Genomic DNA, 27886 nt, shown 5'->3' with positions numbered 1-27886 from the left:
TCAGGTTGAAATCTACAAATCTGACAACGTTTTAATAGTTTTAAAGCATTTTATTAGTTAGCTCTCCTTTTTATATCCAATACACGGTGCTTGGGAAATAGTAGTAATGCTATTGAACAACTGATCACCCTTCACTGCCCACATTAGTGTGGGTTTCCTACGATGCCTCATGACATAATCCCATCAGAGTTGATCTGAGACAGCCATACCTGGGCAGAGGGTAAGGCTGGTTTCCCAGAGTTGAACCTTGTCTGCATTGGTACAGTTTAGCCAGGAGTGTCCCTGTTCTTGATCTTCATCCACACCCAGCTTGGCATCATCCCCTTTCCCAGCTTGACGGAAGCCATTCTCCTGTCAAGGAATGGTCCTACCCCTCTTCATTTTTAAGTGGTGATGCTGTGTTGACACCCAAAAAGGTGTGCAACTCTCAGAGTTCAATAAGAACTAATGACTAGTTATATCATCCTTCTACATGCAGATATATATATATATATATTTTCTTAAGTCCTTTTTCAGAAATTCTCCTCTCATTAGCTTCCCACAGCCATTCAGTAACTGAGAGATTGCATAAGCTGCTCTCAGACCTGTGCCCGTTGTAACTAATCACACTCCCATTCCGAAGTTCTCCTTCTTTTCCAGCAAAACTAGTGAGCAGAAGCCTAGTTGCTTTAAGCAATGGGCTGATTTCATGTAGTGGACATGTCGTGTTGTGGATCTGAACCCACATTACCCAGCACATTGTGTGTTAACATGGGTGCCACTGTAGCACAGCTAGTGGAGCTACTGCCTAACAGTTCCAGGAACTAGGTTCGATCTTGACCTCTGGAGCCATCTGTGTGAATTTTGCATGTTCTCCCTGACCCTCCAGGTGTTCCAGTTTCCTCCCACATCCCAAAGTCATGTAGGTCGGTAGGTTAATTAGTAGTTGTAAATTGCCCCTAGTATGGAGCAGAATCTGGGGGAGTTGATGGGAATATGGAGAGGACAGGTTACAAGGAAAGTTAGTGGTGAATGGGATTGCTCTGTGAGATGGCACAGACCCGATGGCTGAAATGTCTTCCTTATATGTTGTAAAGAATATGCTTTATGAATTTCTTCCCTATTTTTCATAAAAAAGCTATAACATTAGTGAAAGAATCTACTGGCATCCCATGATCCATGATTGAGACTTAGATGTTCACATTGACAAAGAGAGATGTTATGGATGCGATGGGAGGTGAGGACCTCGATACAATCGCTGTCACTAAAGAGGTAGTGATGAGCAAACTAGTGGACCTTAAAGTAGACAAGTCCCCTGGTCCTGATGGGGTGCATCCGAGGGTACTGAAAGAAATGGAGGAAGTTATAGTAGAGGCGTTTGTGATAATTTACCAAAGTTCTCTGGACTCTGGGCAGGTCCCGGTCGATTGGAGGACAGCGAATGTCACACCACTGTTTAAAAAAGGATGTAGGCAAAAGTCAGGTAAATATAGGCCAGTTAGCTTAACGTCTGTGGTCAGGAAAATGTTTGAAGCTATCATTAAGGAAGAAATAGCGAGACAATTGGATAGAATGGTTCTGTCAGGCAGACACAACATGGATTCAGGAAGGGCAAGTCCTGTTTGAGAAACTTACTAGAATTTTTTGAGGATATAATGAGTGCAGTGGATAGAGGGGAATGGGTGGATGTTCAGAAGGCCTTCGATAAGCATAAAAGACTCATCCATAAGATAAGGATGCATGGAGTTAGGGGTAATGTATTAGCATGGATAGATGATTGGTTAACCAATAGAAGGCAGAGAGTTGGGATAGACGGGTGTTTCTCTGGTTGGCAATCAGTGGTGAGTGGGGTGCTGCAGGGGTCAGTGCTGGGCCCGCAGCTGTTCATGATATACATTAGTTATTTAGAAGAGGGGACTGAGTGTAGCGTATCTAAGTTTGCTGATGACACTAAACTGAGTGGAAAAGCAAATTGTGCAGAGGATGCAGAGAGTCTGCAGAGAGTCTGCAGAGAGATACAGATAGGTTAAGTGAGTGGGCAAGGGTCTGCCAGATGGAGTACAATGTTGGTAAATGCGAGGTCATCCACTTTGGTAGGAAAAATAGAAGATTAGGTTATTACTTAAATGGTGAAAGATTGTAGCATGCTGTTGTGCAGAGGGACTTGGGAGTGCTTGTGCATGAATCACAAAAGGTAGGTTTGCAGGTGCAGCCGGTTATCAAGAAGGCAAATGGAATGTTGGCCTTCATTGCTAGAGGAACTGAATTTAAGAGCAAGGAGGTAATGCTGCAACTGTACAGGGTACTGGTGAGGCCACACCTGGAGTACTGCATGCAGTTCTGGTCTCCTTACTTGAGGAAGGATGTACTGGCTTTGGAGGCACTGCAGAGGAGGTTCACCAGGTTGATCCCAGAGATGAGGGGGTTAGCCTATGAGGAGCGATTGAGTCAGCTGGGACTATGCTCGCTGGAATTCAGAAGAATGAGAGGGGATCTTATAGCAACATATAAAATTATGACAGGGATAGATAAGATAGAGGCAGGAAGGTTGTTTCCACTGGTAGGTGAGACTAGAACTAGGGGACATAGCCTCAAGATTCGGGGGAATAGATTTAAGATGGAGATGAAGAGAAACTGTTTTTCCCAGAGAGCAGTGAATCTGTGGAATTCTCTGCCCAGGAAAGCAATGGAGGCTACCTCATTAAATATATCTAAGATACAGTTAGATAGATTTTTGCATAGTAGGGGAATTAAGGGTTATGGGGAAAAGGCAGGTAGGTGGATCTGAGTCCACTGCCAGATTAGCCATGATCTTATTGAATGGCAGAGCAGGTTCGATGGGCTGGATGGCCTACTCCTGCTCCTATTTCTTATGTTCTTATGTTATGAATGCTGCTTCTCAGTTCCCACGTAGTCGCAACTTGTTTGTTTTCTGTTTGTGTCTCTCTTCTGTATTAGGATGAGATTCTGTGCAAGATCGATGCTCCTCACTCACTGGCTGTTGCTGGTCTCTGCATTAATGCTTTGCTGTAGATCTCTGACAGCTTCAAGTCACCACCCCCGAGGCCACTCAGGTAAGGAGCTCTGCAGGATCTCTCACCGGAGACAGACTGAGCTTCATGTGATTGCATGTTATCAGATATCTGAGAACACCCTTATTCTTTATTAAATGTCATGTGTTTTCACTGGCATTGCTGGTTTTATCTTCTGAGTGAAAGCAATCAATCTACTTCTCCTGATTATATTAATTTTTAATTTTTTTTAACTTTTAATGTGATGCCTTTGTAGTGTTAAAAATGGCTTTTTGATTGAGAAGCCCAGATGAAGCCATTGGAAATGAGATTATGGAGGCTGAAAGAAGTTGGTAAAAAGAGATTAATCATGTGGTAAGTAATTGACACCAGGCTCAGCATTCAAAGCTGTATGTATAATACAGGTAAAAAGAAAAGGTATGTACAGTCTTGGAAAGAAGGAACCCAAAGTGTATCTTGTTCTTTGGGTTCCATCTTTCCACATTCAACAACCATCAATGGTTTGGGTATTCATGTTATACTGAAGTCCTGGTTTCAATATAATGTGATTTTCATAAACAGGCAGAGTAAAGTGGATATGATGGATTAATTAATCTAATTGGTTAACTCAGTAGGAAATATTGCAGTCATTTATGTCATCTTTTGATATTTCCTTTACTTCTTAAGTTGTCTTACAAAAGTTCTGTTCTTCCCTTATTAGGATCCCATTGATCTCCACAGTCATTCAGCAATCAGGAGGGTGCACAAGCTGCTCCCTGGCCTGTGCCCTCTGCAACTGACCACTGTGGTCTGAATTTTTTTCCTCCTTTCTGGTTAGAACCACAAACCAATAACTGGTTTTAAGCAGTTGGGATCTTGACCATCGCTGTACATTGGGGCATAAACCCACAATCTCAAGCACAGGAGAGCAAGTGCTGTGCTAATATAGATCTTAATGCATTTTCTCCATTTTATGTACTCTCTATGCAACTAATCATCAAAAGGAGATCAGAAACTGAGTGGGCCACATTAACCAGAATGGGAGGGGAAGCTTTTGAAATGAGAAGAAATGCGAAATGCTGAAAAATTGGCATTGGAAGAGCAAAGGCAGTAGATTTAATTGGGGTATCTAAAAATATAAAGGGGTTTGCTAAAGTGATTAAGATAAGATAAACATTAAGATAAGATATCTTTGTTCGTCACACGTACATTGAAACACACAGCGAAATACATATTTTTGCGTAGTGTTCTGGGTCAGAACACAAGTGTCGCCATGCTTCTGGTGCCAACATAGCATGCCCACAACTTCCTAACCTGTACGTCTTTGGAATGTGGGAGGAAACCAGAGCACTCGGAGGAAACCCACGCAGACACGGGGAGAACGTACAAACTCCTTACAGACAGAGACTGGATTTGAACCTGGGTCGCTGGTGCTGTAAAGCGTTATGCTAACCACTACACTACCGTGCCTGCCCACCAAGTACATTTTCTTTGCTGGGTAATTCATGGAAAAACCTAGAGAGTGAGGAGACAAGTTGGTAGATATCTGACTTTGAAGAGGGTTGAGAAATTGAGAATGCATTACATCAGAGAGTGGTTGAGATCATTGCATATTTTAAGGAAAAAGTGAATAAATATTTATTGCAGAAAGTGCAGGACTGTTGAGAGAGAAGAGCCCAATAGGATTAGCTGTGGATTAGTCCAGCAAAGAGTCAGCACAGACATTTTAAAATTTTAAAATTTATTTATGCTGGCAAAGCCAATGTTTATTGCTGTCCTTAATTGCCCTTGAAAAGTTGTTGGTGAGGCACCTTCTAGAAGTGCTGCAGTGTGTGTGGTGAAGGTAATACCAATGCAGCAGAGCCAGGTCGCTAGTCACCTTGGGTCCCTCTTGCTACTGGATCATGACCTTGCTCTGTGAATGCTGCGTGCAACTGCTATTTCATGTTAAAAGCAACCATGCACAGGCAGCTTCACTCCACTATATGATGGCCAGGACCTGGAATATCAGAACCCTCATGGACAATCCTCACAGCAACAGACCTGGATACCATCCTGCTATTGTATCTTGGGATCTCAGACACTTTGACATCAACTGAGTAAGACACATCTGTCAGGATTGGCCGTTTTAAATAACAGGGCTGTAGTTACATCTTTTCAATAGGGACAAATCATAAGAGGAATGCCATCTTCACAGAGGGAGTATCATCATCAAGAATGAGCTGGTGCAGCATCTCAGTGACACCCCCCAACCCCTCCCCACCTCTTGTGGAGTTGGTGAACACCTTATGCCCTGTCAGCTCACTCCAACAAGGAATCAAAATGCCTCGGATGAGGCCAAGGAGGACTTCTACTCCGACCTTAAAAAATCCTGGTCCATGTGCCAAAGGAAGAAGTGAATCTGATTCTCCTGGGTGGCAAGGGATGCAACCTTCTGGCAAGGTGTGATTAGCAAGGAAGGAACAGGAAGATTAACTCCAACCGGGTTGACAAATTGCTTGGAGCCTGGCTTCATTGTAACAAGTGCCCTGTTTTGTCAGAGGACAAGCACAAGGTGTCATGGCAACAGCCCTAGTCCAAGCATTGGCACCTTTTGGATTACATCATCATCCAGGCGAGGAACCAAAAAATATCCATGCCACCTACTTCATGATAGGCACTGACCACAGCTTAGTCCAATCTGTTACCTCCATCGACCTGGCCTCAAATCATCAGCGCCAACATTATAGGTTTAGCAGATAGACATAATAGGCAAACTTGTGCTTTGAATAAAACTAGTGACAGAGGACAGAAATAACCTTTTCTTGAACTCAGGAAGCTTAATTATCTACAATCAATTTTGAGGTGGAAATCTCAATTTCCTGATTATTTGCTAAGTATTCACACACCTGAAGCATCTTTCTCCATTTATGCAGAGCTGTCCTGTTTTGTGATTGAATAGATGCAACTGAACTCTATAACAGTCAATCAATTTCGTTCTAAAGAACAGCAATGCATGAAGGCAGCTCTGTTGATTGGATAGGATGAGCCTTTGGGTGACAAACCTCTTTGATGAACCAGGGCTTGGCCTGTGTTTCTTTTCAATGACCAGTAGCTAATACCACAAAATTCATCTTAAAATTGTTGTACATAATTAAGAACACTGGACAGAAAATCATACAGGCCTTCTATAAAAAAAAACTTCCTTTAGAATTGTTCATTTCTGTTTTTGCTTCTTGAAAAGATTGATCATGCATGAGGTAAAATCAGATCTGTAACTTCTCAGTTAAGAACTAGAAGGGTGAAAAACCCTATTACATAATTTCTTTGGGGGTGAAAAAATAGCTCAATGCTGTCAATGCAGTTCAAAACTGTCAATGCAGAACTGATGCTCGTCATAACTAATTGATGTGTTTATTGTAAACATATAATCAGCAGTTAAAGAGTTAAACACCTCTTACAAAAGTGGCCTCAATTTATCCTTGCTCATTATGCCTGGTAATGTTCCATGCAATAATTTAAGATGCTGCTAAAAATAATCCTGTTCATTTCTTACCATTGCATGACCTTATCCTTTCGAATTCACTGTTAACTTCTAAATTTAGGCAGTTGCTTGTTATCAAGGTGTTGAAAAAAAAGAATTTGCAGCAAATCAATTGATCCAGGAGAGGGCACTGTAAGATTACAAATGCTTAGCAACAGCCTTGATCACAGACAATTTTCGCCTGTGAAGACACTTCTGAAAAGACCAATGAACATTTTGCTTGAGGATGTCTAATTTCAGAGTCTTTTCCTCTTTATATTTATGTCTGGCCCATTTTTGACATTTCCAGATAATTGTGAGGATGGACCAGCATCCTAATCAGGGCCTTTGCTCGGGCCTCTCTGGAGCTGTTTGTTAGGGTTGCATGACACGATCTTGAATTTATTTCCTTCCCTGGAGGATAATATCCAAACTGTTACCCTGCTGGCTGGAACTTGAAGGAAAATTTATCATGTGTAGAAACCTGCCTGCAACAAGCAGTGGTACAGAATTTGGACATGTTAGAAGTGGTTGTTGCGATCCAGGTCTCTGCCACCAGGTGACAGTTTGTGAGTTCTCCCACAGAAAACATTTAGGAAAATAAAGCATATTTGGGATTTTATGTAAGTCTTATCTTTTCCCTTAGCCATCTTCAAATTTAGGAGTGATGTCACTGCCACTGTTGTTAATTTAGAATGTATTTTATGTTTTATCAATGTTAAAGCTCCCTTAAAAATAACTTCAGTTTTAGAAAATAGCTGTTAACTTTAAGATTGCTTATTCTATTCTGTTTGTGAGAACTAAACTGGTTTGTTGCTCCTGTACTCTGTGCTGGGATATTGTTGGTCGAATGGTGAGTTTCAATGTGGGCTGTACTGCTGGGGAAGTGTGAACACAACGTACTATAGGAGATGCTGGAGAATTAGTGAATGAGGCATTCTTTGCAACACCTGAGATGGTAGTCAAAGACCGGCACATGAGGTGCAGAGGATACTGCCCTCTCCCTTACAGGGATTGGTATTTGGTTCAGGAGGAAGCTAATGAGGAGTTAAAATGAGGGAGCTGAATTAACAGCAGCTAGGATACTGTCATTAATTACATTTGCCTCAGTGATCTTGTCACTTTGACTTTAATGTGCATTAGTTCAGCTCTGTCACATTGTCAGGCTCAGCATTTCTTCCAAAGCAGGTATCCTGATTGTGACATCAATGCTTATTGTTTAAATAAAAGCATCTATAATAGTCAACAGAAAACAATGTGATTTATATAAAGCTGGTCATTATTCTTTGCTTTATACTTGAAATACTGCCAGCTATTTTCTCAGGAATTGAATTTGTAATTTTACAAAGACCAGGAATTAATGCTGGATGGATAATTTTCTTATAAAACTGTTTGTAGCCTTGCAGATCACAAATACTGCACCACTTCTTGTTATAGAGGGCAAATAATTAGGTCTAAATGATGGCAGACCCTGCCCCTATGTATATGATGGCTTGTATCTAAATGATGGCAGACTCTGCCCCTATATAGATTGTGGCTTATTGTATGACTACATACAGGTATCTGCTAAGGGATGCCTCCACATAATCAGGCAGTTATTGCATGGTACTTGTTTGTGTGGCCTGCACTGAATTCAGTGCAAAGTAGTTCTATGTTTCCATATTCTGATGATTGTGCAGAGCTGCAGTGGGTAAATTATTGATAAGGAAGCATTTTCATTGCATTGCAAAATTTAAACTGGAGTTGGTAAACTGTGCAGGGGGCCTAATGGTCACACAGGGTTCTCTTTAGGATAACGTATTGTATCAGTTTGGAACTTCACTGCACCCTGTTTGCACTCTAACTGATTCAGGGTGGCAGTGTTTCACCTTCTGCTTCAGCATGTTCAGGAATTAGGGATATCTGAACCACAATGCCGCACAAAACCATACAAAATTGGCAGTAAAGCTGTATCCCAACAGTACCCAGTGTAGCGCCTCTTGAATAAATTACACCACCACAAAATGAATAAATACTTGCTCTCTAGACCAATCCAAAATGCTGCTGCCTCACTGCTCCAGCGACCCAGACTGTGTGGAGTTTCCACGATCTTACTGTGACTGCCTGGGTATCTGCCCATTGCCTTGGCTTCCTCCCGTATCCCAAAGTTGCACTGGCATGTTAATTGGCCACTGTAAGTTACCCCTTAGTGTAGGTTAATGGCAAAAAGAATCTCAGGGGATTTGTTTGGCATGTGAGAGAAAGAGTAAGTTGCAGGGTAAAAGGAAAAAAGGGGAGGGAAAATGCAAATATGGGATTGCTTCTCTGGAGCCAGCGTGAACCCAAATGTCCAAATGGATTCTTTCTGTGGTCACAATAAGATAATTTAGCACTAGTTTTTGGACCAAAATATTTTAAGAGGCTAATAATAAACAGATGCTGGTTGAATTGATGCTGTTCTCTGGTGCACCTCAAATCATTTCTACCTCATTTTTTTTAACGTGCACAGATTAGAAAGCCGCCTGTCATGTGGTGCTGGATAAGTGGAGAGTCTTGAAAATGTGTGAAACTTGGACCTGAGGTTTGTATCACTGACACCACTTTGTTTAGTGGTGTCAATGGATTGAATTCCAGCAAGGCCAGAACTCTGAGCTGACACTTGGAACTTGCCATTCAGCATAATCAAAGGAATGCAAAAAACATAATCTAAACCATGGGATTACAAACATTAATCAATTTTATACATGTAGTCTTTCAAAGCTGTAGTAAAGAAGATTGTAGAAGACAGGATTACTTTTTTGAACCAATATATATTAAAATTGGAAGAACTATTTCCAATATAATTGATATATCTTCACTTTAATTGCAGGATTTTAATATTCAAAATATGTATCCCTGTAGTTGGTATGATGGATTAATGTGCAATTAGTTGAAGTGGTTCTAGTACAGCATTGTCCTGAGTACTGCTTCAATATCTTCCCTCAAATGACATTTGTGCTGAACTGCTGACTTTCATTTCTCTGTAGGTCCAGTCACACATTATCAATCTCCTCTGTAAATAGCTGAAATTCTCTTTTTTTCCATATTGGCAATGTGACCTTTTGCAAGAGCTCCATTTGAGCCCTGTTAATGCAGGGAAGCTGGCAGTTGCTGTTCATTTTAGTCTAGGCATGGCTGTCTAATGGATACTGTATCTCTCCATAGCCAGCCTGTACCACCTCTGTTGAAATATAGAGTAAAAATTACTTTTATGGACACAGACTTAAAAATTACATTGAAGCTTTAGTAAATTATTTAATGTTTAACTGATGTTTTTATGTAATTGATACTGCTTCTAGTTTAGGCATTAATATACTTAACTCTGCATACTGATGATAAATGGGTTTTAAGCAACTGCCCCTGGATTCACCTCTATTTATTAGTTGAGCAGTGATTAGTGTGCCAATTCAAAAGGAGGGAGTAATTGAAAATAAATAACAGAAGAACTATATGTATTTTTAACCTGTTTGCCTGAGATAGCTGAAAATGTTTGTGTTTGTGAATTATGGTTTGCTTTTCTCATTTGCTGGGGTCCAGGGGAATCATTGCAAGTTAAAGTATTGACCATTCAATATATCAGGATAATTAAAAGCCTTGTGTTCAACACAGATCTGTCATAGTGAGTTTTATTCTCAGGCACTGGGTGGGGACTTCAGTGTTGTTGGATTAGGGTCCAGATTACTGTTTTTATTGTGTTTTTCCTTGTAGTTTTAGCTTTTTTAATGCTCTTTTGTATCATCACCTTTTTGTCTGTAAACTTTTAGTAATTTGTAGTACATTTGGCTCTATACTTCTGTAGTTTCTTTGTCTGCAAAGCTGAAGTGTGATTCAGTCAGTACCTGCTAAACAGGTTTCTTATCTAAACTGGTCCAGACCAGTTTGCAGTATAAAAGAGAAGCATGTGCTCAGGTTCCTTTGTTACAGACCAGTCACTGTTACTGTTACGTTGCTGGCTGGTATAGGCTGACCCTGTCTGACCTGCACTATGATGAACACCTAATAAAACAGCTGTAACCATAAGTTTTGCACCTCATTATTGACTTCTGAAGAACCTTCTGGACAACATCATTTCCAGACCTAACAGTATCCACCACCAGGTGTATGTTAATGATACCACAACTGGTTGAACTGATAAGACCTGATTGACCTCATCCTTGCCAAGGTACCCTGCTACAGATGCATCTGTCTGTCATAATACATAAAATTAGGTTCACTGGTGCACAGCCACGGTGGAGATAACGTACTGTAAACACCTGCATGGTGCCCACTAAAATGGTATAGGTTGAGAAAGGATTTAGGACGATGAACAACAGCAGAAGTTGCACACCAGCCAAATCTGAAACCTGATGGCTCAGCATATATCTCATTTTACATTAACATCATGTCTGGAGACAAACCCTGGTTCAGTGAGGAGCGTAGGAGAGTACTCCAAAAGCAGCACCAGGTGTTCTTAGAAGTTGTCAACCTGGTTGACTACCTGGTCGACCTACATCACAGGGCAACATACATGCTAAGAAGCAGGAGCAGCATTCCATGGATGTAGCTGAACAACTCCAAGAGCAATAGATCAAATTATAGCTCTGCATTTCTGCCATAGTTGTTAATGAATGGAGCAGATTAACTAAACAGCAAATGGGAGGAGAATGCACCATGAACATCTCCTCCTCAACTATGTGAGTGCTGAAGGCTTTTCTGAATTATTTACAATCATCTTCAGCCAGATATGCAGTGATTAATTCATCACGGCCTCATCCTGAAGTCCCTGACATTATGTGCCATTGAATTCAATTCATGTGACATCAATAAGAGGCTGTGTGCATGGGATGGAGCCCTGACAACGTGTTAGCTGTAATGCTGTTGTTCTCTCCTTCAGAACCAGCAATAGCTCCACTGAAGCAGGTCTAGTAAAACTACAACCTTGGCAAAAAGCAGGAAAAATCTAATCTGGCCCCATCAGTCTACACTCAATCATCAGCAAAGTGATGGAAGCTGTTGTCTGCAGTGTCATCAAGTGGCACTTACTCACTAGAGACCAGAACTTCTAAATATTTGTGAAAATCCAAGTTATTGTGTGCACTAAAAAGCATCGTGCTTAAATTTTGCTGCATTGTGAAGTACTTATTGAATGATTTAAATGAGAAAATTTCTCTTCTGATGTTTATCCAAGATATTTTACAGATTCTTGGATCTCAAGCAAAGATTGGAGCTGACTTTAGACCAGATAAGGGATGTAGGTCAACCAAGTTTGAACTAGGGGGAAACTAATTAAATGTTGCTGTAAAGTCCCAAATTAACTTCTGACTGGAACTACATGAAGGGCTACCTGTGTGTGGTCCATTCTGTATTGTTTCATTGTGTGACTCTTTTTTACGCTTTGTACTGCATCCTCCTTGCTCTTTATGTTCCTTTCTCTTTCCTCTGAAATTCTGATTCCTGCACATTTGGTGCTTTGTGAACAGAGATTGATTGCAACTCTCCATCAAACTCTTGCCACATCAGCAACAAACCTTCTACCTGATGGGAACTCAGTTCACCAGCGCAGATGTGCCCACTTAAGTAGTGCTTGATGTTATTGAAACTAATAGACTACTTTCACAGGCATATCTCTTGGTTGAGACACCTGCCCTCTTGGGTGGCTGTGAAAGAGATCATGCACCACTTGAAAGCACACAGCTGGGTTTTTTCTTGATGCCTTGGCTAATGTTTAACCTTCAAGTCATATTGAGGCAGATGATTTGATCATTTATTTCACTCACTGAGTGCAATTCTTGTCACCTCACTATAGGAAGGATGTTGAGGCTTTAGAGAGGGTGCAGAGGAGGTTTACTACGATGCTGCCTGGATTAGAGAACATGTGCTATCAGGAGAGGCTGGACAAACTTTCTCTGGGGTGGTGGAGGCTGAGGGGTGATCTGTTGGAAATGTATAAAATTATGAGGGGCATAGATAGGGCAGACAAGTAATATCTTTTTCCCATTATTGAGTGATCCAATACCAGAGGCCATGCATTTAAGGTGAGAGGGAGTAGGATCAGAACAGACATGAGGGGTACGTCTTTTACTCAGAGAGTGGTGGATGCCTGGAATGTGTTGCCTGATAGGGTGGTGGAGGCAAATTCATTGGGGGCTTTTAAGAGGAGGTTGGATGGGCACATGGATGAGAGGAAAATGGAGCGATATGGGCATTCTGTAGGTAGGAGGGATTAGCTATGTCGACACAACATTGTGGGCCGAAGGTCCTGTTCTGTGCTGTATTGTTTTAAGTTCTATGTTCCTGTGTGGGAGCATACTTACTGAAAACTGACTGTTGTGTTTTCAAAAGCGCACCGTTGGTTGTAAAACATGCATGAAAAACTCTCTCTCTACTCAAGTCATTGTTTCTTTATGAGAAAATGCAGGAGGTGCCTCGTTGGATGTCTGTGTATCATTTTATTTCATCAGATAAGATAGTTGAAATATTGGGCATAAATGAGCAAGCTACCAAAACTAAGGAAATTAAATAAATTAACGCATGGTTTTTAATAGATTAAGAAGTACTCAAAAATGGCAGCTATTTCTTGAAATCCTGAAAGCTATGTATTCTATATTAGAAATGTTATGGACAATATGCTAATGAACAATCAGGACCAAGGAGCAGATGCAAAAGTGGATTCAAGCTCAATTATGCTCTCCCTTCTGCACTCACACAGACACGTGGGAGCCATGGTGGGTGGTAACAACCCAACTGCTCTCTCAATACCATCAGCACACAACTGCACAGGGATTGGCCAACGAAGAAGAAATGAACACACCATTCATTTATATGGCCCTACATTGACTTTGATGATGGTAAGTAAAGGTAAATACTGGTAGGATGGATGGCTGTCAATGAGAGACAGACACTGATTGAAATGAGAGATTTTGATAAAATCATAAATCACAAGGACTTCACCCTTACTATTTTTATCATTATAATGCTTCCACTGAATTACTGCTCTGTAGTTCTGACAGAAATCTTATATCCGTTATAATATATGTACCAGCTTGTCCAAATATATTTACTGTGGAAGCTTATTACTGTTTTGTTTTGCTGTTTTTTACTAAGCAGCTGCATGTGAAGTTTGTGAATGAAACGAAAGATGGGGTAAGGTAGATGAGACCTCCAGCATCAGATGACTGGTGACAGGCTAATCCTGTTGATTTTATGTGCTAAATTGCATGCCCTACCTGCAGGAATTAGGCTAGATGGAATTACATCAGAAGCAGGGCTACAGTATTGTAGCCTTGGTTCCATGACCTTCTCTTTATTTGAGCAGGATTCTCTCTTGTGTTTAGGGTTGGTGAAATTACCTTTATTCTGATGTTATGAAATCATAAAGACATATTACAGGTCCATATTCCATAATTACTGTGTCTGCACTCACTTCCCAATAGTTCAAAGATGAAGTCCTTTGCATTGTACTATTAGTATGTATTTCAAGATTAGCTGGTGCAACAAAACGTTAGCTTAGAAATCACTAAAATTTTATGACACATTTCTTGCTGGAGATAATCTTCCAGTCAAGGGGGTAAAAATAAGAAAAGAGGTGACTAGGGCCTGCATTTAGATTTTTTACATATCCAAATTATTTGTAAAAATTCATTCATGGGAAGAGGACACTCCTAGCAAGGCCAACCTTTATGGTCCATCCTTATATGCACTTGACAGGGTGATGCCCAATCAACTTCTTGAAGCACTACAGTCTACTTGAGTTCAGTACTCTAACTGTATTGTTAAGTTCTGGAATTTTGACCCTGTCACAATGAAGGATTAGTGACATGATTCTAAATCAGAATGGTTTGATACCCACAGGAGAATTTGAAGGTGGAAGTGTCCCCAAGTACCTGATGCCATTGACATTGTGGGTGATATTTGCATAGCGTTTGCAAATTTAAGGGATGGGGGAATTGGGTAGATACTGTCGAAGATACTTTAGTAACTTGCTGCTGTGCATCTTGTAAATGGGACATATTGAGGTGCATGTTTAGGATTGTGTGGATTGGATGTCAATCAAGTGGGTCTTTTCTCCAAGGTTTTATTAAACTTCTTTGGTGTTGTTGGAACTCCATTCACCCAGGTAATTGGACAGTTCTATATCATATACCAGACTTGTGCCACGTGGATGGTGAAATGGAGTTGAGAAGTCTGTAAGAGAGTTATCTGCTGCAGAATACCCACCCTCTTACCTACTCTTGTTGCCAAAACATTTATGTGGCTGAATCAAGAACAAAAAATGCTGGAAATACTTAGCAGGTCTGGCAGCATCTGTGGAAAAAGGATCAGACTTAATGTTTCACGTTCTTAGTGCTCCATCAGAATTGGAAAAGTAAGAACACAAGTGTGCTTTAAGTTGCAGAGAGAGGAAGGGATGGGGAGAACAGAGGGAGTGAAGGCCAAGGCAGTCTGGGTGACACATCCATTTCTGATGGCAATCTAGGAGAGGGAGTTGAATGTCTGTAAATTATAGCTGGTCTGTCTGGAAGAGTGTAAATAAAGGAAGACGAGCGAGGGGAGTGGATAAAGAGAAGAGAAGAAGCAAGACTGGAACTGTGGGACACAGAATACTGCAGTTGCTGGAAATATGAAATGAAAGCGAAAGCTGCAAATACACAGCAGGTCAGGCAGCATCTGGGGAGAGAGGAAAACTGAGTTAATTTACAGGTGGATGAGCTTACACCAAAACTATCAGTAAAGGTGATGAAACTTTTGAATCTTGTAGAAGAATGGAAGCAGTACCAATAGAGCCATCATGCCCTGAAAAATGGGGTGAAGGAGGGGCCTCCATAGGACTGTAGCCTTTTCTGCCAGTTTCTGCATACTCCTTGACTTTCACATCTGATTCTTCCCTTTCTCGACTTCTCTATTTTGGACTTCATTCCATTCTGAGTTTTTCCATCTCCATCATATCTGTCCTGATGAGACTTCCCACACCAGTACTTCTGAGATGTCTTCCTATTTCCTTGACCGTACGATGACTTCCCCTCCACCATAATTAACTTAGCTTTTATCTGCATTTCTCCTACTTTTGTTCCACCTCTTCTCCTCCACTCAGATCAGAGATAGGGTTCCCCTTGTCCTCACTTTCTACTCCACTAGCCTCCACTTTCAACTACTCATCTTCCATAATTTCTATTACCTTCAATGAGTCAGCATCAGAGCTATCTTACCCTCTTCTCTCCTTTAGGCATTTCAAAGGGATCATTCCCCTTGACTTACTAATTTGCCCATCCATTTCCACCTAACGTTCCCCTTCTCATTGCACTACCCTGATTAACTGCAGGAGATGTAATGCCTGCACTTTTATCTTGTCCCTTCTCATCAAACACAATATAAACAGTCCTTCCAGGTTAAGCACTTGCACTCCTTCAAGATAGTGCATTGCATTTGATGCTCACAATTTGCTCTACTCTACATTGAAGAAAACAAACACAGAATGGGTGACCATTTTGCAGAACACTTCCATTCGGTCTGCAAGAGTGACCCTGAGTTTCTATAAGACCATATGATCATAAGAAGTAAGAACAAGAGCAGGTCAAATCCACCACTCAATAAGACAATGGTCGATACAACTTTCCTAAGCACCACTTTCCCACCCTCTCCCCATAAGCCTTCATTCCTTTATCGATTAAAAATATATCCCAGCATTGAATATATGCAAGGATTTGGCCTCCAAAGTCCAACAACCCTTTGAGATAAGAAATTCTTCCTTGCTTCAATCTAAAATGGGCACCTCCTTTTTTCTGATCATGCCTTCTGGTCCTAGACTCTCCCGTAAGGGGAAAAAAAAACAAGTCTTACCCTATCCAATCCATTGAGAATCTTATTTCTTTTAATATCACCTCACATTATTCTAAACTCCAATGAATACAGACCCAACTCAGTCAACCTTTCCTCCTAAGAACAATCCATCCATACCCATGATCATCCCAGTGAATCTTCTCTGAACTGCCTCCAAAGTATATTTCCTTAAGTTGTGCTCAGACCTCCCAACTTTTATTCTTCAGTCCCCTCAAAATAAAAACTAGCATTCCATAGGCTTCCTGATTACCTGCTACACCTGTATGTTAGCTTTGTGGTTTATGCACAAGGACACCCAAATGCCTTTATACTGCAGCTTTCTGCAGTTTTTCTCCACTTAAATAATAACCTGCTTTATCATTCTTTCTTACAAAGTGAACCACTTCACATTTTCCCACATTATACTCCATTAGGGAACTTTTTGCCCATTTACTTAATCTATCAATATCTCCTGTTTGTGTCCTCTTCACAGCCTGCCTTCCGACCTACTTTTGTACTATCTACAAATTTGGCTACAGTGCATTTGCTTCTTTCCTCCAATTCATTAATATATTATAAACAGCTGTGGTCCCAGCAGTGATCTCTGCAGAACCCCACTGTTTACAGATTGCCAGCCTCGCAGTTACCCCCATCCCTACTCATTGTTTCTTCCTAATTAACTGATCCTCTGCTAATATATTGTCTCCAACACCATAAATTCTCATCTTGCACAGTAACTACTGTGTGGAATGTTGTTGAATGCTTTTTGAAAATCCAAAAATATTAAATATCCCACTTCTCCTCTACTCAGTATCCTCTATCTTCTATCCTTCAGCTCAGGATTCTAATAAATATGTCAGACATAATTTCCTCTTTATGAAGCCATGCTGACTCTGCTTCATCAGATTACAACTTTCCAAATGTTTTGCTATTACCTCCTTAATCATTGGTTCTATCATTTTGCAACAATGGATGTTATGCTAACCAGCCTATACTTAATCTCTTTTTGCCTCACACCTGTGCTGAATAAGGGGATCACAGTGGCAGTTTTCCAATTCTTTGGTACCTTTCCAGATTTTTGGAAGATTACACCCAATGCATCATCTATCTGTAAACACTTCTTTTAAGATGCTAGGATGCAAGACATGGGGTCCTGGGTCTTTGTCAATGTATAGCCACCCTAGTTTTGCTTAATACTAATTCTCTCATGATGGTGATGGTATTTAATTCCTCCTTTTTTTAGTATTAGTGGGACCTTTGTACTATTTTCTACTGTAAAGATTGATGTAAAATATTTGTATAACTCGTTTGCTATTTCATTCTTCTCCATAACTGTTTCCCTACCCTTAGTCTCTAAGGGGCGCATGTTCAGTTTAATTGTTCTCTTCCTTTTTATGTATTTAAAGAAGTTCCTATTTTTAAATATTTCTCAATAGTTTGCCCTCATAGTTTAATTCCTCCTTCCTGATTATTTTTAGCACTCCTTTAGTGGATTCTGACTTTGTCATAATCTTCATGCCTACCACAAACCTTTGCCATATTATATGTCTTCTCCTTCAACTGAATACTCTGTTTAACTTCCTTGGTTAGCTAAGTTTTGTTCATATCCCTCTCAGAATGTTTCCTCCTCATTGGGATATATTTTCACTAGGATTCATGTGTTGTCTCCTTAAGTGTTTGTTACTGCAGGTCTACTGTTTTATTTGCTCATCTATTTGCTTAATCTGCTTAAACCAATTTCCTCTTCATTCCTCTATGATTCTCTTTATTTACATTTAACACAGTTTCAGACTTAAGTTTCTCACTCACAAGTTGGATACTAAATTCTACTATGTTGTAATCACTACTTTCTGTGGTATTTTTAGGTTTGAGATTTTTTTAACCAGTCTCATTATCAGGTCCAAAATACCTTCTCCCTGGTTAGTTCTGTAACGTATTTCTCTAGGGAACTATCCCCATTACTCACTATGAATTCATTCTTATGTGTACCATTTCCAAATTGATTAACCCGATCTACATGAAGATCAAAGTCACCCATGATTAATCCACTATTCATTTTACATGTCTTCATTATTTCTTGATTTATATTCTCTCACATAGTGTGGCTATTGTTTGGGTATGTATGGGTTACTCCTCCCACTGTCTTCTTTCCCTTGTTATTTTTTATCTTCATTCAAATGGACTCCACATCTTCTAAGCTTAGATTGTATATATTTCATCTCTTATAAGAAGATTCATCCTTCTTTCCCATTGAAGTTTCTGGCTATGATCTCCATGTGGCCATGTCTTCGTTATGGCAGTCAGATCATGTACACTTATTTCTATTTATGCTGTTAGTTCATTCATTTTGTTTCAGAGATATTACATGCATTTAGATACAAAGATCTTCATTTTGCCTTTTTCCGACCTTTGCTTACATTAGCCTCTATTTGTTAGATCTATTGTGGCTTTGCATTTCACCTTTCTTTCCCCTACCTTCCTCTTTTGCTTCCTATATTTGTGTCTTTCACTTTTATCTTTGTTTCATCTCCTCTGTCTCCTTACTTATGTACCAGTCCCCCTGCCGAATGATTCTAAACCCTCCCCAGTAGCACTATCAAGTATTCCTGGAAGGGTATCAGTCCTGGAACCTTTCCAGCTTGTACAGATCCTACATTCCACGAAGCCAATGCCAATGCCTCAGAATGTAAATCCCACCTTCCTACACCATCTCTCTAGCCACGCGCTCATCTCACCTATCCTGCTATTTCTGTTCTCGCTCATGTGTGGCACTGGGAGTAAACCTGAGATTACTTCCTTTTGAGGTCCTGCTTTTTAATTTATTTCCTAACTTCTGGTCACCTGTCACTTTAATTCTACATCCCACTCCCACTCAGACCTCTTTGCCTGCTGCACTGATCCAGTGAAAGCTCAAGGAACAGCATCTCACCTTACACCTAGGTATGCTGCAGCTCTCAGAGCTCAGTACTGAATTGAACAATTTCAGATAACTAGTCTTTCCTCTTTGTGTCAGAATTGGCCAGATTTCCAGCAAGTGCTGTGTTCTGCATCTCATCGTCCTTGTAAGGGCTTCTTCACAAAGGTGTTTTGTCTAAAACCCATCACGGTCTGTCACTAGATTCAGATTTTTCTTTTTTTCTTTTTTCCCTTCATGTTTAGAAGTGCATGAGTCTTTGGTGCCCCCCTTGACTCAGCTGATGAAGTTTACTGTCTTGTTTGGTTTAAATCTGTGAAGACCCTGATGCTTAACCATACTTAATCACTTAAAATTAATTGGGATGTAACAATGAGTCACAGTATAGAGTCATACAGCATGGAAACATGCCCTTCAGCCCAATTGGTAAATGTCAACCAAGATGCCCATCTAAGTTAGTCCCATTTGCCCGTATTTGGCACATATCCTTCTAAACCTTTCCTATCCATGTACCTGTCCAAGTGTTTTTTCAATATTGTTAATGTACTTGCCTCACTTCCTTTGGCTGCTCATTCCATATACGGACCATCCTCTGGGTGAAAAAGTTGCCCCTCAGGTTCCTATTAAATCTCTCCCCTCTCACCTTAAGTCTATGCTCTCTAGTTCTTGATTTCTCAACCCTGGGAAAAAGACTGTGTGCATTCACCCTATCTATGCCCCTCATGATTTTATACACCTCTATAAGATCACCCGTTCTTCGATGGTCCAATGAATAAAGTCCTAGCCTGCTCAGCCTCTCTCTATGAGTCCTGGCAACATCTTCATAAATCTTTTCCGCACTTTTTCCAGGTTAATGGCTTTCTTTCCAGCTGAATGGGTCTACAACTGGCCTCAGTAACTGGTTGAAGAAGGGGAATCTCAGCAAGGATTCCAGTCATGATCATTAAGGGAGTGTAATGTCAGGTGGGAGAAAAAAATGGGCTCATTTCTGACATCATTAATGTTCAAACAAGCTGCTGATGCTTTGTGACCAGGTGCTTATACGAAGCTATGGATTTTGGGTGAGATAATGGAGAGATACCCTTGGATTGGTACCTGAACAGATGCCAGTGTTTTCAGAAGAGGAAGGAAAAGAGTTGGAAAGAAATACAAAGAGACTGTCCATTAAGGGCATCTCCATGAGGAGATTAGACTTGCTTCCTGAAGAGACCTGTAATGTTTCTCAAGCGAGGTTTCAGATCTGGTCTATTACCATTTTGGTTCCTGGTCACAGGAATGATTTGCATAAGACAGAGTAAAGTCTTCCCTTGAAAAAGGATTACTGATTTCCATTGTCTGTAGACATGGTTCACTGCCTGAACTCAACCAAAAAAAACAACAGAGAGAAGGTCTGCAGTTTTTCAAATTAGAATGTGCAGACCAGCCTTGACATAGTGCCTTTAGCTATTAATATTGTTTCTCTGTATATGTCAAAGCAAACTGGAAAAAATTAAAGGACTGCAGATAAAAGATTCTCCATCATCAGCTGTCATGCTTGAGATGGCCACTGAAAGCTTATCTTTTCAAACAAGATTTTTGTTTGAATCAGGATGGTGCGGCTGACTGGCTCAGAATCAGAGTTACCTGTTAGGTTTGCATACCATTTATGACTTAAATAATTTATGGTGTTAAACTGTGATAATGTCACTCTGATTGATGAGAAAAGGACGTGGCAGGTTGCTCAGGAAGCAACTGACATAATTTGCAGGAGGACGGATCTCGTAAGAACATCAGATAAGAAGACAGAGGGAACAAATATCTTGAACTAATTGTCCAGAAGATGAAAGAGGATGGAGAAAAATAAGTCTCTCCGTGTGAATATACTGGTCTCATATTGCAATGTAGATTGAATTCACTATACTCCTATCTTCCAATGATTTCCACCCTAATAGTGTGGTGATTTTTTTTTGCTTTGTGAGTGGCTTCAACGGGAAGTTAATAGGATGTAAGAAATATACAGGAAGTAGTATTGTGCATAATCCTACACGTGAAATAGATTTGAATTCTTGAATTAATCCAGCAACAGGGGAAGCATCTACGAATGTTTCCATGGCAGCAGAGGAAGATGGTCTGATACAGCTAAGGCAGCTTCCAGCCTTTCGTTCTTGGTCTGAGTGACACTGGATCTGGAGATGGCTGGCGAGCAAGTAGTTATGGACAAAAGAGTGTTTCACTGCAGACCTTCAGTTTCCAAAGGACTGCCATGATAAAATAGGTCACTGTACATGCCTCGCTGTAATTATCAGCTCAGAAACACAGAAAAACTAAAAAAAGAAATACCATCTTTGTTATACATCAGTTGCTAAAATGGGGTTGCTTGGCAACAGGCAAGGAAGGTCACTGGCAGCTGTTAAATCAGTATTTTGCGAAGTTTACATTGAATGCTATAAAGTGGGATTAAATAAGATAAATCACCCTTTTAATGTTTTTGTTTTGTGGAAGTTTGCATGTTAATTTTAGTTATTTAAAATTCAAGTAATTGTATGGATGATCAGAAGGTACAGTACCTATATCCATTACATGAGTTTTCCCTCAGAATTTGAGTTGGATGTGATCCTTTTGAAGAATAGCAGAATACACTTACAGAGGGACAAAATGCTCCCTACTCAAAGGTGCAGCTCTTTGCCTGAGCTCTTGATGTACATTGTTGTTGGAAACTCCTAACTCAATCCACTAAGTTGAAGTGCCTCACTGAGCTTTAATGCTGTCTTTTGATGCATTGGTGGGGTGGAGATTGGTGTAAACCAATTTTTGCGGCTGTGCTCCCTAGCAATCTTCCCGGTGAGGATTTGCACAATTTTGCAAGAACGCACAAGTTTTGAACTCTTCTCTCCAGGACAGAATCAGACTTGTATCACAAAGGGTTAAAGATTTTCTTCTCATCACAATCTAGTCAGTCAACTGGTTATAAGATATGAAATTGTGTGGCTGAGTGCAGAAGTCCTGATTCATAGAGTCATGCAGCAGGGAAACAGGCCCCTCAGCCCACCATATCTATGCTAGCCATAATGTAACTATCTATACTAATCTCATTTTTCAGCACTCAGCTTGTAGCTTTCTATGCCATGGCATTTCAAGTGTTCATCTAAATGCTTCTTAAATGTTGCGAAGTACTTATCTCCAACTACCCTCTCCAGCAGTGAGTTCCAGGTTTCAACCACCCTCTGGCTGAATAAATTCTTCCACAAATCCCATCTAAATCCCCTGCCAGTTAAAACTATGTCCTCTGGTTATAGACACCAATGGTAAGGGAAACATTTCTAACTAGCTACCTTATCTATGCTCCTTGTAATTCTGAATACCTCAGTCAAGTTCTCCTTCAGCCTCCTCTACTCCAAGAGAAATAAAGACAGCCTATCCATCATAGCTGAAATGCTCCATCCCAGACAATATCCTGGTTAATCTCCTCTGCATCCACTCTACTGAAACCTCATGGTTTGGACATTCATTTCAGCAAACCCCAAAGTCTGAGTAATTTTCTTTGTCCAATTTGCATACATTTGCAGATTACTAATGCCAACATTTGGATAGTGCCTTAGTGTTTTATTTTACAAACCAACAATGGGAAGCTTTACAGAATGAGAGACAGTCAAAGTATGAGTGTCTGAATGTTTTCAAAACAATGAATACTTGGTGTGGTTTTTCTTCCTGGATTTGGTTGTTTGAATGACCTTAGTTTGTTTCTGCTTCTCTAGCCTGGCAGCACATGGATATGGCCTTTTCATTTCTTACGTACTCTTTGAAAACAGCTGTCACCAAGTCAATCCAATACAAAGAGGGAAGTGAGGATGGGGTAAATCTGACAACTTGCTCGTGGAGCTGAGCTGGGAAGGGAAAAGACACCCAATCCCATGGAGATAGGTAGGACTTATGGATGTCATTGAGCATCCAGCAGTTGGGTGGCAAGACTTTCATGGGATCATGAAACCAGGCAGAAGTCAGTCCCACAGACTTTCTATATAGTTGTTTGGCAGTGACCTCAAGTGGTGTCTTTACCACCATTGATCATTGATGTGGTCTCTGAACTCAATCATTCTCCATTCATATTAGGCGAGAATTTCATTGGAATCCCACCCTCAGATCCCGACTTAAACACTTAAAGAACATTGCAACCTCTTTTGGCAGGGAGAATTGGACACATATTTCCATGTTCACTCCAAGATCAAGTAAAATGGCCAAAAGGCAAGTGGAAATTCTTTAAAAAGACATTACTTGCCAGCTGGTAGTAATGATTGTTTAGAATTAATAGTCCGATAGAACAGGGTGCCAGGCCAATGGAATTCATTGTCAATGGGTCTGTAGAAGTGTTTTTATATGGCCTTGGCTAAACCAAGACACAGAATAGTAAAAAAAATCAATAAGCAAATTAGCTTAAGTACGCAGTTTGAATCCCTATTTAGTGGTCAATTTGCAATATCTGCTGAGATTGGGAGGAGGCAGCACTGTTGTCCTCAATGGCTTTAATAGGGGGGATAAAATTAGCAGTGTCCTCATTCTTGATCCGGTGGACTCTGTTGGGCTGCCCATGCATGGTTATTGGATAGGAACAGCAACAGGTTGGTCGAATTGCCTGCCAGTGATCACTGTCAAGGATTCGTCGTTGAAAAATGGCTGCTTTGATCAAGCACTGGAATGCAACTAATGCTTGTGAAATTAATTCTCTGCCACCTTCGAGGCAGCAAGGAAGGGGACAAAATTGGCAAGTTTAAAAAAGATTGTTTCTCATAAAGCTTTTTCAGAAGCACTCTCATGATAATTTTGTGCTCTTCTGTTCTGCAAATTCAAATTTGCTTCTGGATTTATGGATTGGTTTTGCCAGCAGTGCTGCTGTGCAGCACAGTGTGAATGGATGGTTTGAAGTTTTCCAGCTGGTACAATGTAGCAGGACACAAGCCTGAGTTATCAATGTAATCGGGTATGCTGGCAATCAGCCCTGCTGCGTGACCTCTGCTTTCTTCCAATGTGGAGGATGAGGGAATTTGCAAAATACATTCCTTTGACTTGTCACATAAATACCAACAGCCATCAATAACCTTATTTTAGACATAACACCAGCCTGCGGCATTTACATTCGGTATGCATGGGGAACGGCTGGGATGATGTTGAAATGTAGCCCCAAAGGAAATTAAAAAGGGACTGCATCTCGAGAAAGTACATGAGAAAGTCCAAAAGAAAGAAGGAGGAGGAAATGTTAATCTTGTCCTTATGCAAATAATTTGCAAGTATGGGGTTAAAAGGTATAAAAGATAAATTGAGTGCCATGTTGTTATCCTCGGGGAAAATTTTGCATTACATTTCAATGGTTTAGGCCAAGCAGATGCCTCCTAGTTAATGCACTGGTAGAATATACATAGCAAGTACGTTATCACATCACAGGTGCCCACATGAATGGCACCTGCTCCAACCAGTGAAAACTTTTATTTTAATCACTTTATCATGGCTATATTTCATCTTGCTGCACACAGCCCTGTGTAGCTGAGGTAATCAAATGGCTGCCAGCAGACTTTTAAACTGCCTGCTCTTAACTATTTATTTTTTGTGTGCTTCTGGGTACTGATTCGTATTTGATCAGAGAATATAAGTGGAGGGATATCTCAGCGTTTAGACAATTTTAGTTGCTTCCTCATTACAAAATGTGAAAGGACAGGGTAAAAAAATTGATTTGTTGCACATTCATGTCACGCTTGGAGCGCCAACACCTTCCCTTAACTCTTGTTGCTGCTTACAACATTTCAAAGCCTGGTGCCCCTGGTGACCTAATTATGACTTGGGCAAAGCTGTTGAGTTTCTTTTGGATTTCAGCATTGCCACCAGGCTTATGGCACTGTAGTGAATTCATCTCAACAGGGAGCTGTCCTGTAGCCAAGTCATGAGCTGCTGACCTGACAATTCACCTGGATTTGTTCGTAGACTAATGGCTCCCTTCTTAAGGGTTTGAAATTCAGATCTGGTGTTCTGCTTCACTGGCCTATTCTGCTTTTATGTTCCACGCAATATTTGCTTCACGTAAACTCAACAAAAATGATTTCTTTTGATTTCTGCTAGGGTGATTGTAAAGCTGGAGCAGTGTTTGGTACTAGCTGAAAGGTTGTTACATTTTAAAATTAGTTTTGAAAATAATGATGGTTGAAAGTGATTCCCCAGAGACCGATTTGGACTCCCCCCATGCTGGCTGGGTTTAAATAAAGTCATCATTCTCCTGCTGGATTTTCTGTGTGTGGGTATGGTATCAGCACTGGGGTTGTTACTGGGCTGGTAGTCCAGACATCTGGATTCATAGAACATAGAACAGTACAGCACAGGAACAGGGCCTTCAGCCCACAATGTTGTACCGATCTAGTTAAACTAGTAATTAAATGCCTAACTAAACTAATCCCTTCTGCCTACACAATGCATTCTCTGCACATTCATGTGCCTATCTAAGAGCCTCTTAAGCTCCCCTATTGCACTTACCTCCATCACCATCCCTGGCAGGACATTCCAGACACCCATCACTTTCTGTGTAAAACAAAGCTTGCCCTGCACATCTCCTTTGAACTTAACCCCTCTCACTTTAAATGCATGCCCTCTTATATTAGATATCTTGACCCTGGGAAAAAGATACCTGCTGTCTACTCTATCTATGCCTCTCATAATCTTATAAACCTCTATCAGGTCTCCCCTCAGCATCCTCTGCTTCAGAGAAAACAACCCAAGTATGTCCAACCTCTCCTTATAGCACCTGCCCTCTAATCCTGGTAAACCTGTTCTGCACCCTCTCCAAAGTCTCCACATCCTTCCTGTAATGGAGTGATCAGAACTGAATGTAATACTCCAGATGTGGCCTAACCCTAGAGTTTTCCTGACTTTTGAAGTCAATGCCTTGACTAATAAAGGCAAACATGCCATACACCACCTTTACCACCTTATCAACCTGTGGAGACTCACAATGGAGAGACCTGAGTTCGGATCCCAACATGGCAGCTCTGGAATTAAACTCAGTTAATAATCTAGTATTAAACCGACAACAACTCATCATGGTAATGATGAGAACAAACCTGCCCGGTTTACCATGCCCTTCACTGGGGAGGGTGGGGACAGAATCTGCCATATATACCTGCTCTGGCCTTTACGTGACTTCAGACCCACAGTATTGTTGTTGACACTTTAAAATGGTGTCTGAAGTGGGATAGTAAGTGACTCTGCTCAGCGGCAGTGAGGGTTTGGCAATAAATGCTGGCCTTTCCAGTGGAAAGGATACTAAGAGTTTTTTAAAATACATAAGGTGTAAAAGAGAGACACGGGTTGATATAGGACCAATTGATAACGGTGCAGGAGCTATTATAATGGACGATAGAGAGATGGCAGAGGAATTGAATGAATATTTTGCATTGGTCTTCACCGTGGAGGACATCAGCAATGTGCCGGTTAGTCAGGAGTCTCACAAAATGGAATTGAGTTCAGTTAAGATTACTAGGGAGAAGGTGCTAGGAAAACTAAATGGACTAAAGACTGATAAGTCTCCCGGACCGGATGAGGTGCATCCCCGGGTTCTGAAGGAGGTGGCTTTAGAGATAGCGGAGGCATTGTCGATAATTTTCCAGAAATCGATAGATTCCGGCGTGGTTCCGGAGGACTGGAGGGTCGCAAATGTAGTTCCGTTGTATAAGAAAGGTGGGAGGCAGCATAAAGGAAATTACAGACTTATTAGTCTGACGTCAGTGGTGGAAAAGTTATTGGAATCTATCCTCAAAGATGGGGTTACGGAATACCTAGAGGCGCAGGGCAGGATAGGTCCTAGCCAACATGGTTTTGTGAAGGGAAGATCCTGCCTGACCAACCTATTGGAGTTTTTTGAAGAAATCACAGGTAAGGTGGATAAGGGAGAGACGGTAGATGTTGTGTATTTAGACTTCCAAAAGGCCTTTGATAAGGTGCCTCACAAGAGACTGATTAATAAGATGAGAGGTCATGGAATTACGGGTAGGATAACAGAATGGGTGGAGCATTGGCTGGTTGACAGGAAGCAAAGAGTGGAAATAAAAGGATCTCGTTCTGGTTGGTTACCAGTTACTAGTGGTGTGCCGCAGGGGTCGGTGTTGGGACCGCTCCTTTTTACCTTGTACATTAACGATTTGGATGATGGAATAAATGGTTTTGTGGCTAAGTTTGCGGATGACACCAATATAGGGGGAGGAGTAGGGAGTATTGAAGAGATAGGAAGGTTGCAGAGGGACCTAGACAGTTTAGGAGAATGGGCAAGGAAATGGCAGATGAGATTCAATGTAGGGAAATGTGCAGTTGTACACTTTGGAAGCAGAAATAAGCGGGCAGATTATTATCTAGGAGGAGAGAAAATTCAAAGCACAGAAGTACAAAGGGACTTGGGGGTACTCGTGCAGGATACCTTAAAGGTTAACCACCAGGTCGGATCGGTGGTAAAGAAAGCGAATGCTATGTTGGCATTCATTTCCAGAGGTATAGTGCATAAAAGTAAGGAAGTGTTGATGAGGCTCTACGGGGCACTAGTGAGGCCTCATTTGGAATATTGTGTGCCGTTTTGGGCCCCACATCTTAGGAAGGATGTGTTGATGTTGGAGAGGGTTCAGAGGAGATTTACAAGGATGATTCCAGGAATGAAAGGGCTTA

The 27886-nt window shown here is 40.9% G+C and overlaps 1 protein-coding gene across 1 annotated transcript in view; it reads left to right on the top strand.

Annotated features, from left to right (window-relative positions):
• Positions 1-2929: 2929 nt before the first annotated feature.
• Positions 2930-27886, top strand: part of LOC127571347 (chemokine-like protein TAFA-4) — a 125365-nt gene continuing 100408 nt past the window's right edge. The window contains exon 1 of the mRNA XM_052017636.1: positions 2930-3053. Coding sequence (XP_051873596.1) covers positions 2939-3053 — 115 coding nt within the window. The 5' untranslated portion in view covers positions 2930-2938. The remainder of the gene's footprint in view (positions 3054-27886) is intronic.

This window comes from Pristis pectinata, chromosome 6 (genome assembly GCF_009764475.1).
Source record: "Pristis pectinata isolate sPriPec2 chromosome 6, sPriPec2.1.pri, whole genome shotgun sequence".
In the NCBI taxonomy this organism is placed as follows: Eukaryota; Metazoa; Chordata; class Chondrichthyes; order Rhinopristiformes; family Pristidae; genus Pristis; species Pristis pectinata.
The sequence above is the reverse complement of the archived record's forward strand: the minus strand, read 5'-3'. Positions and strand labels throughout refer to the sequence as shown.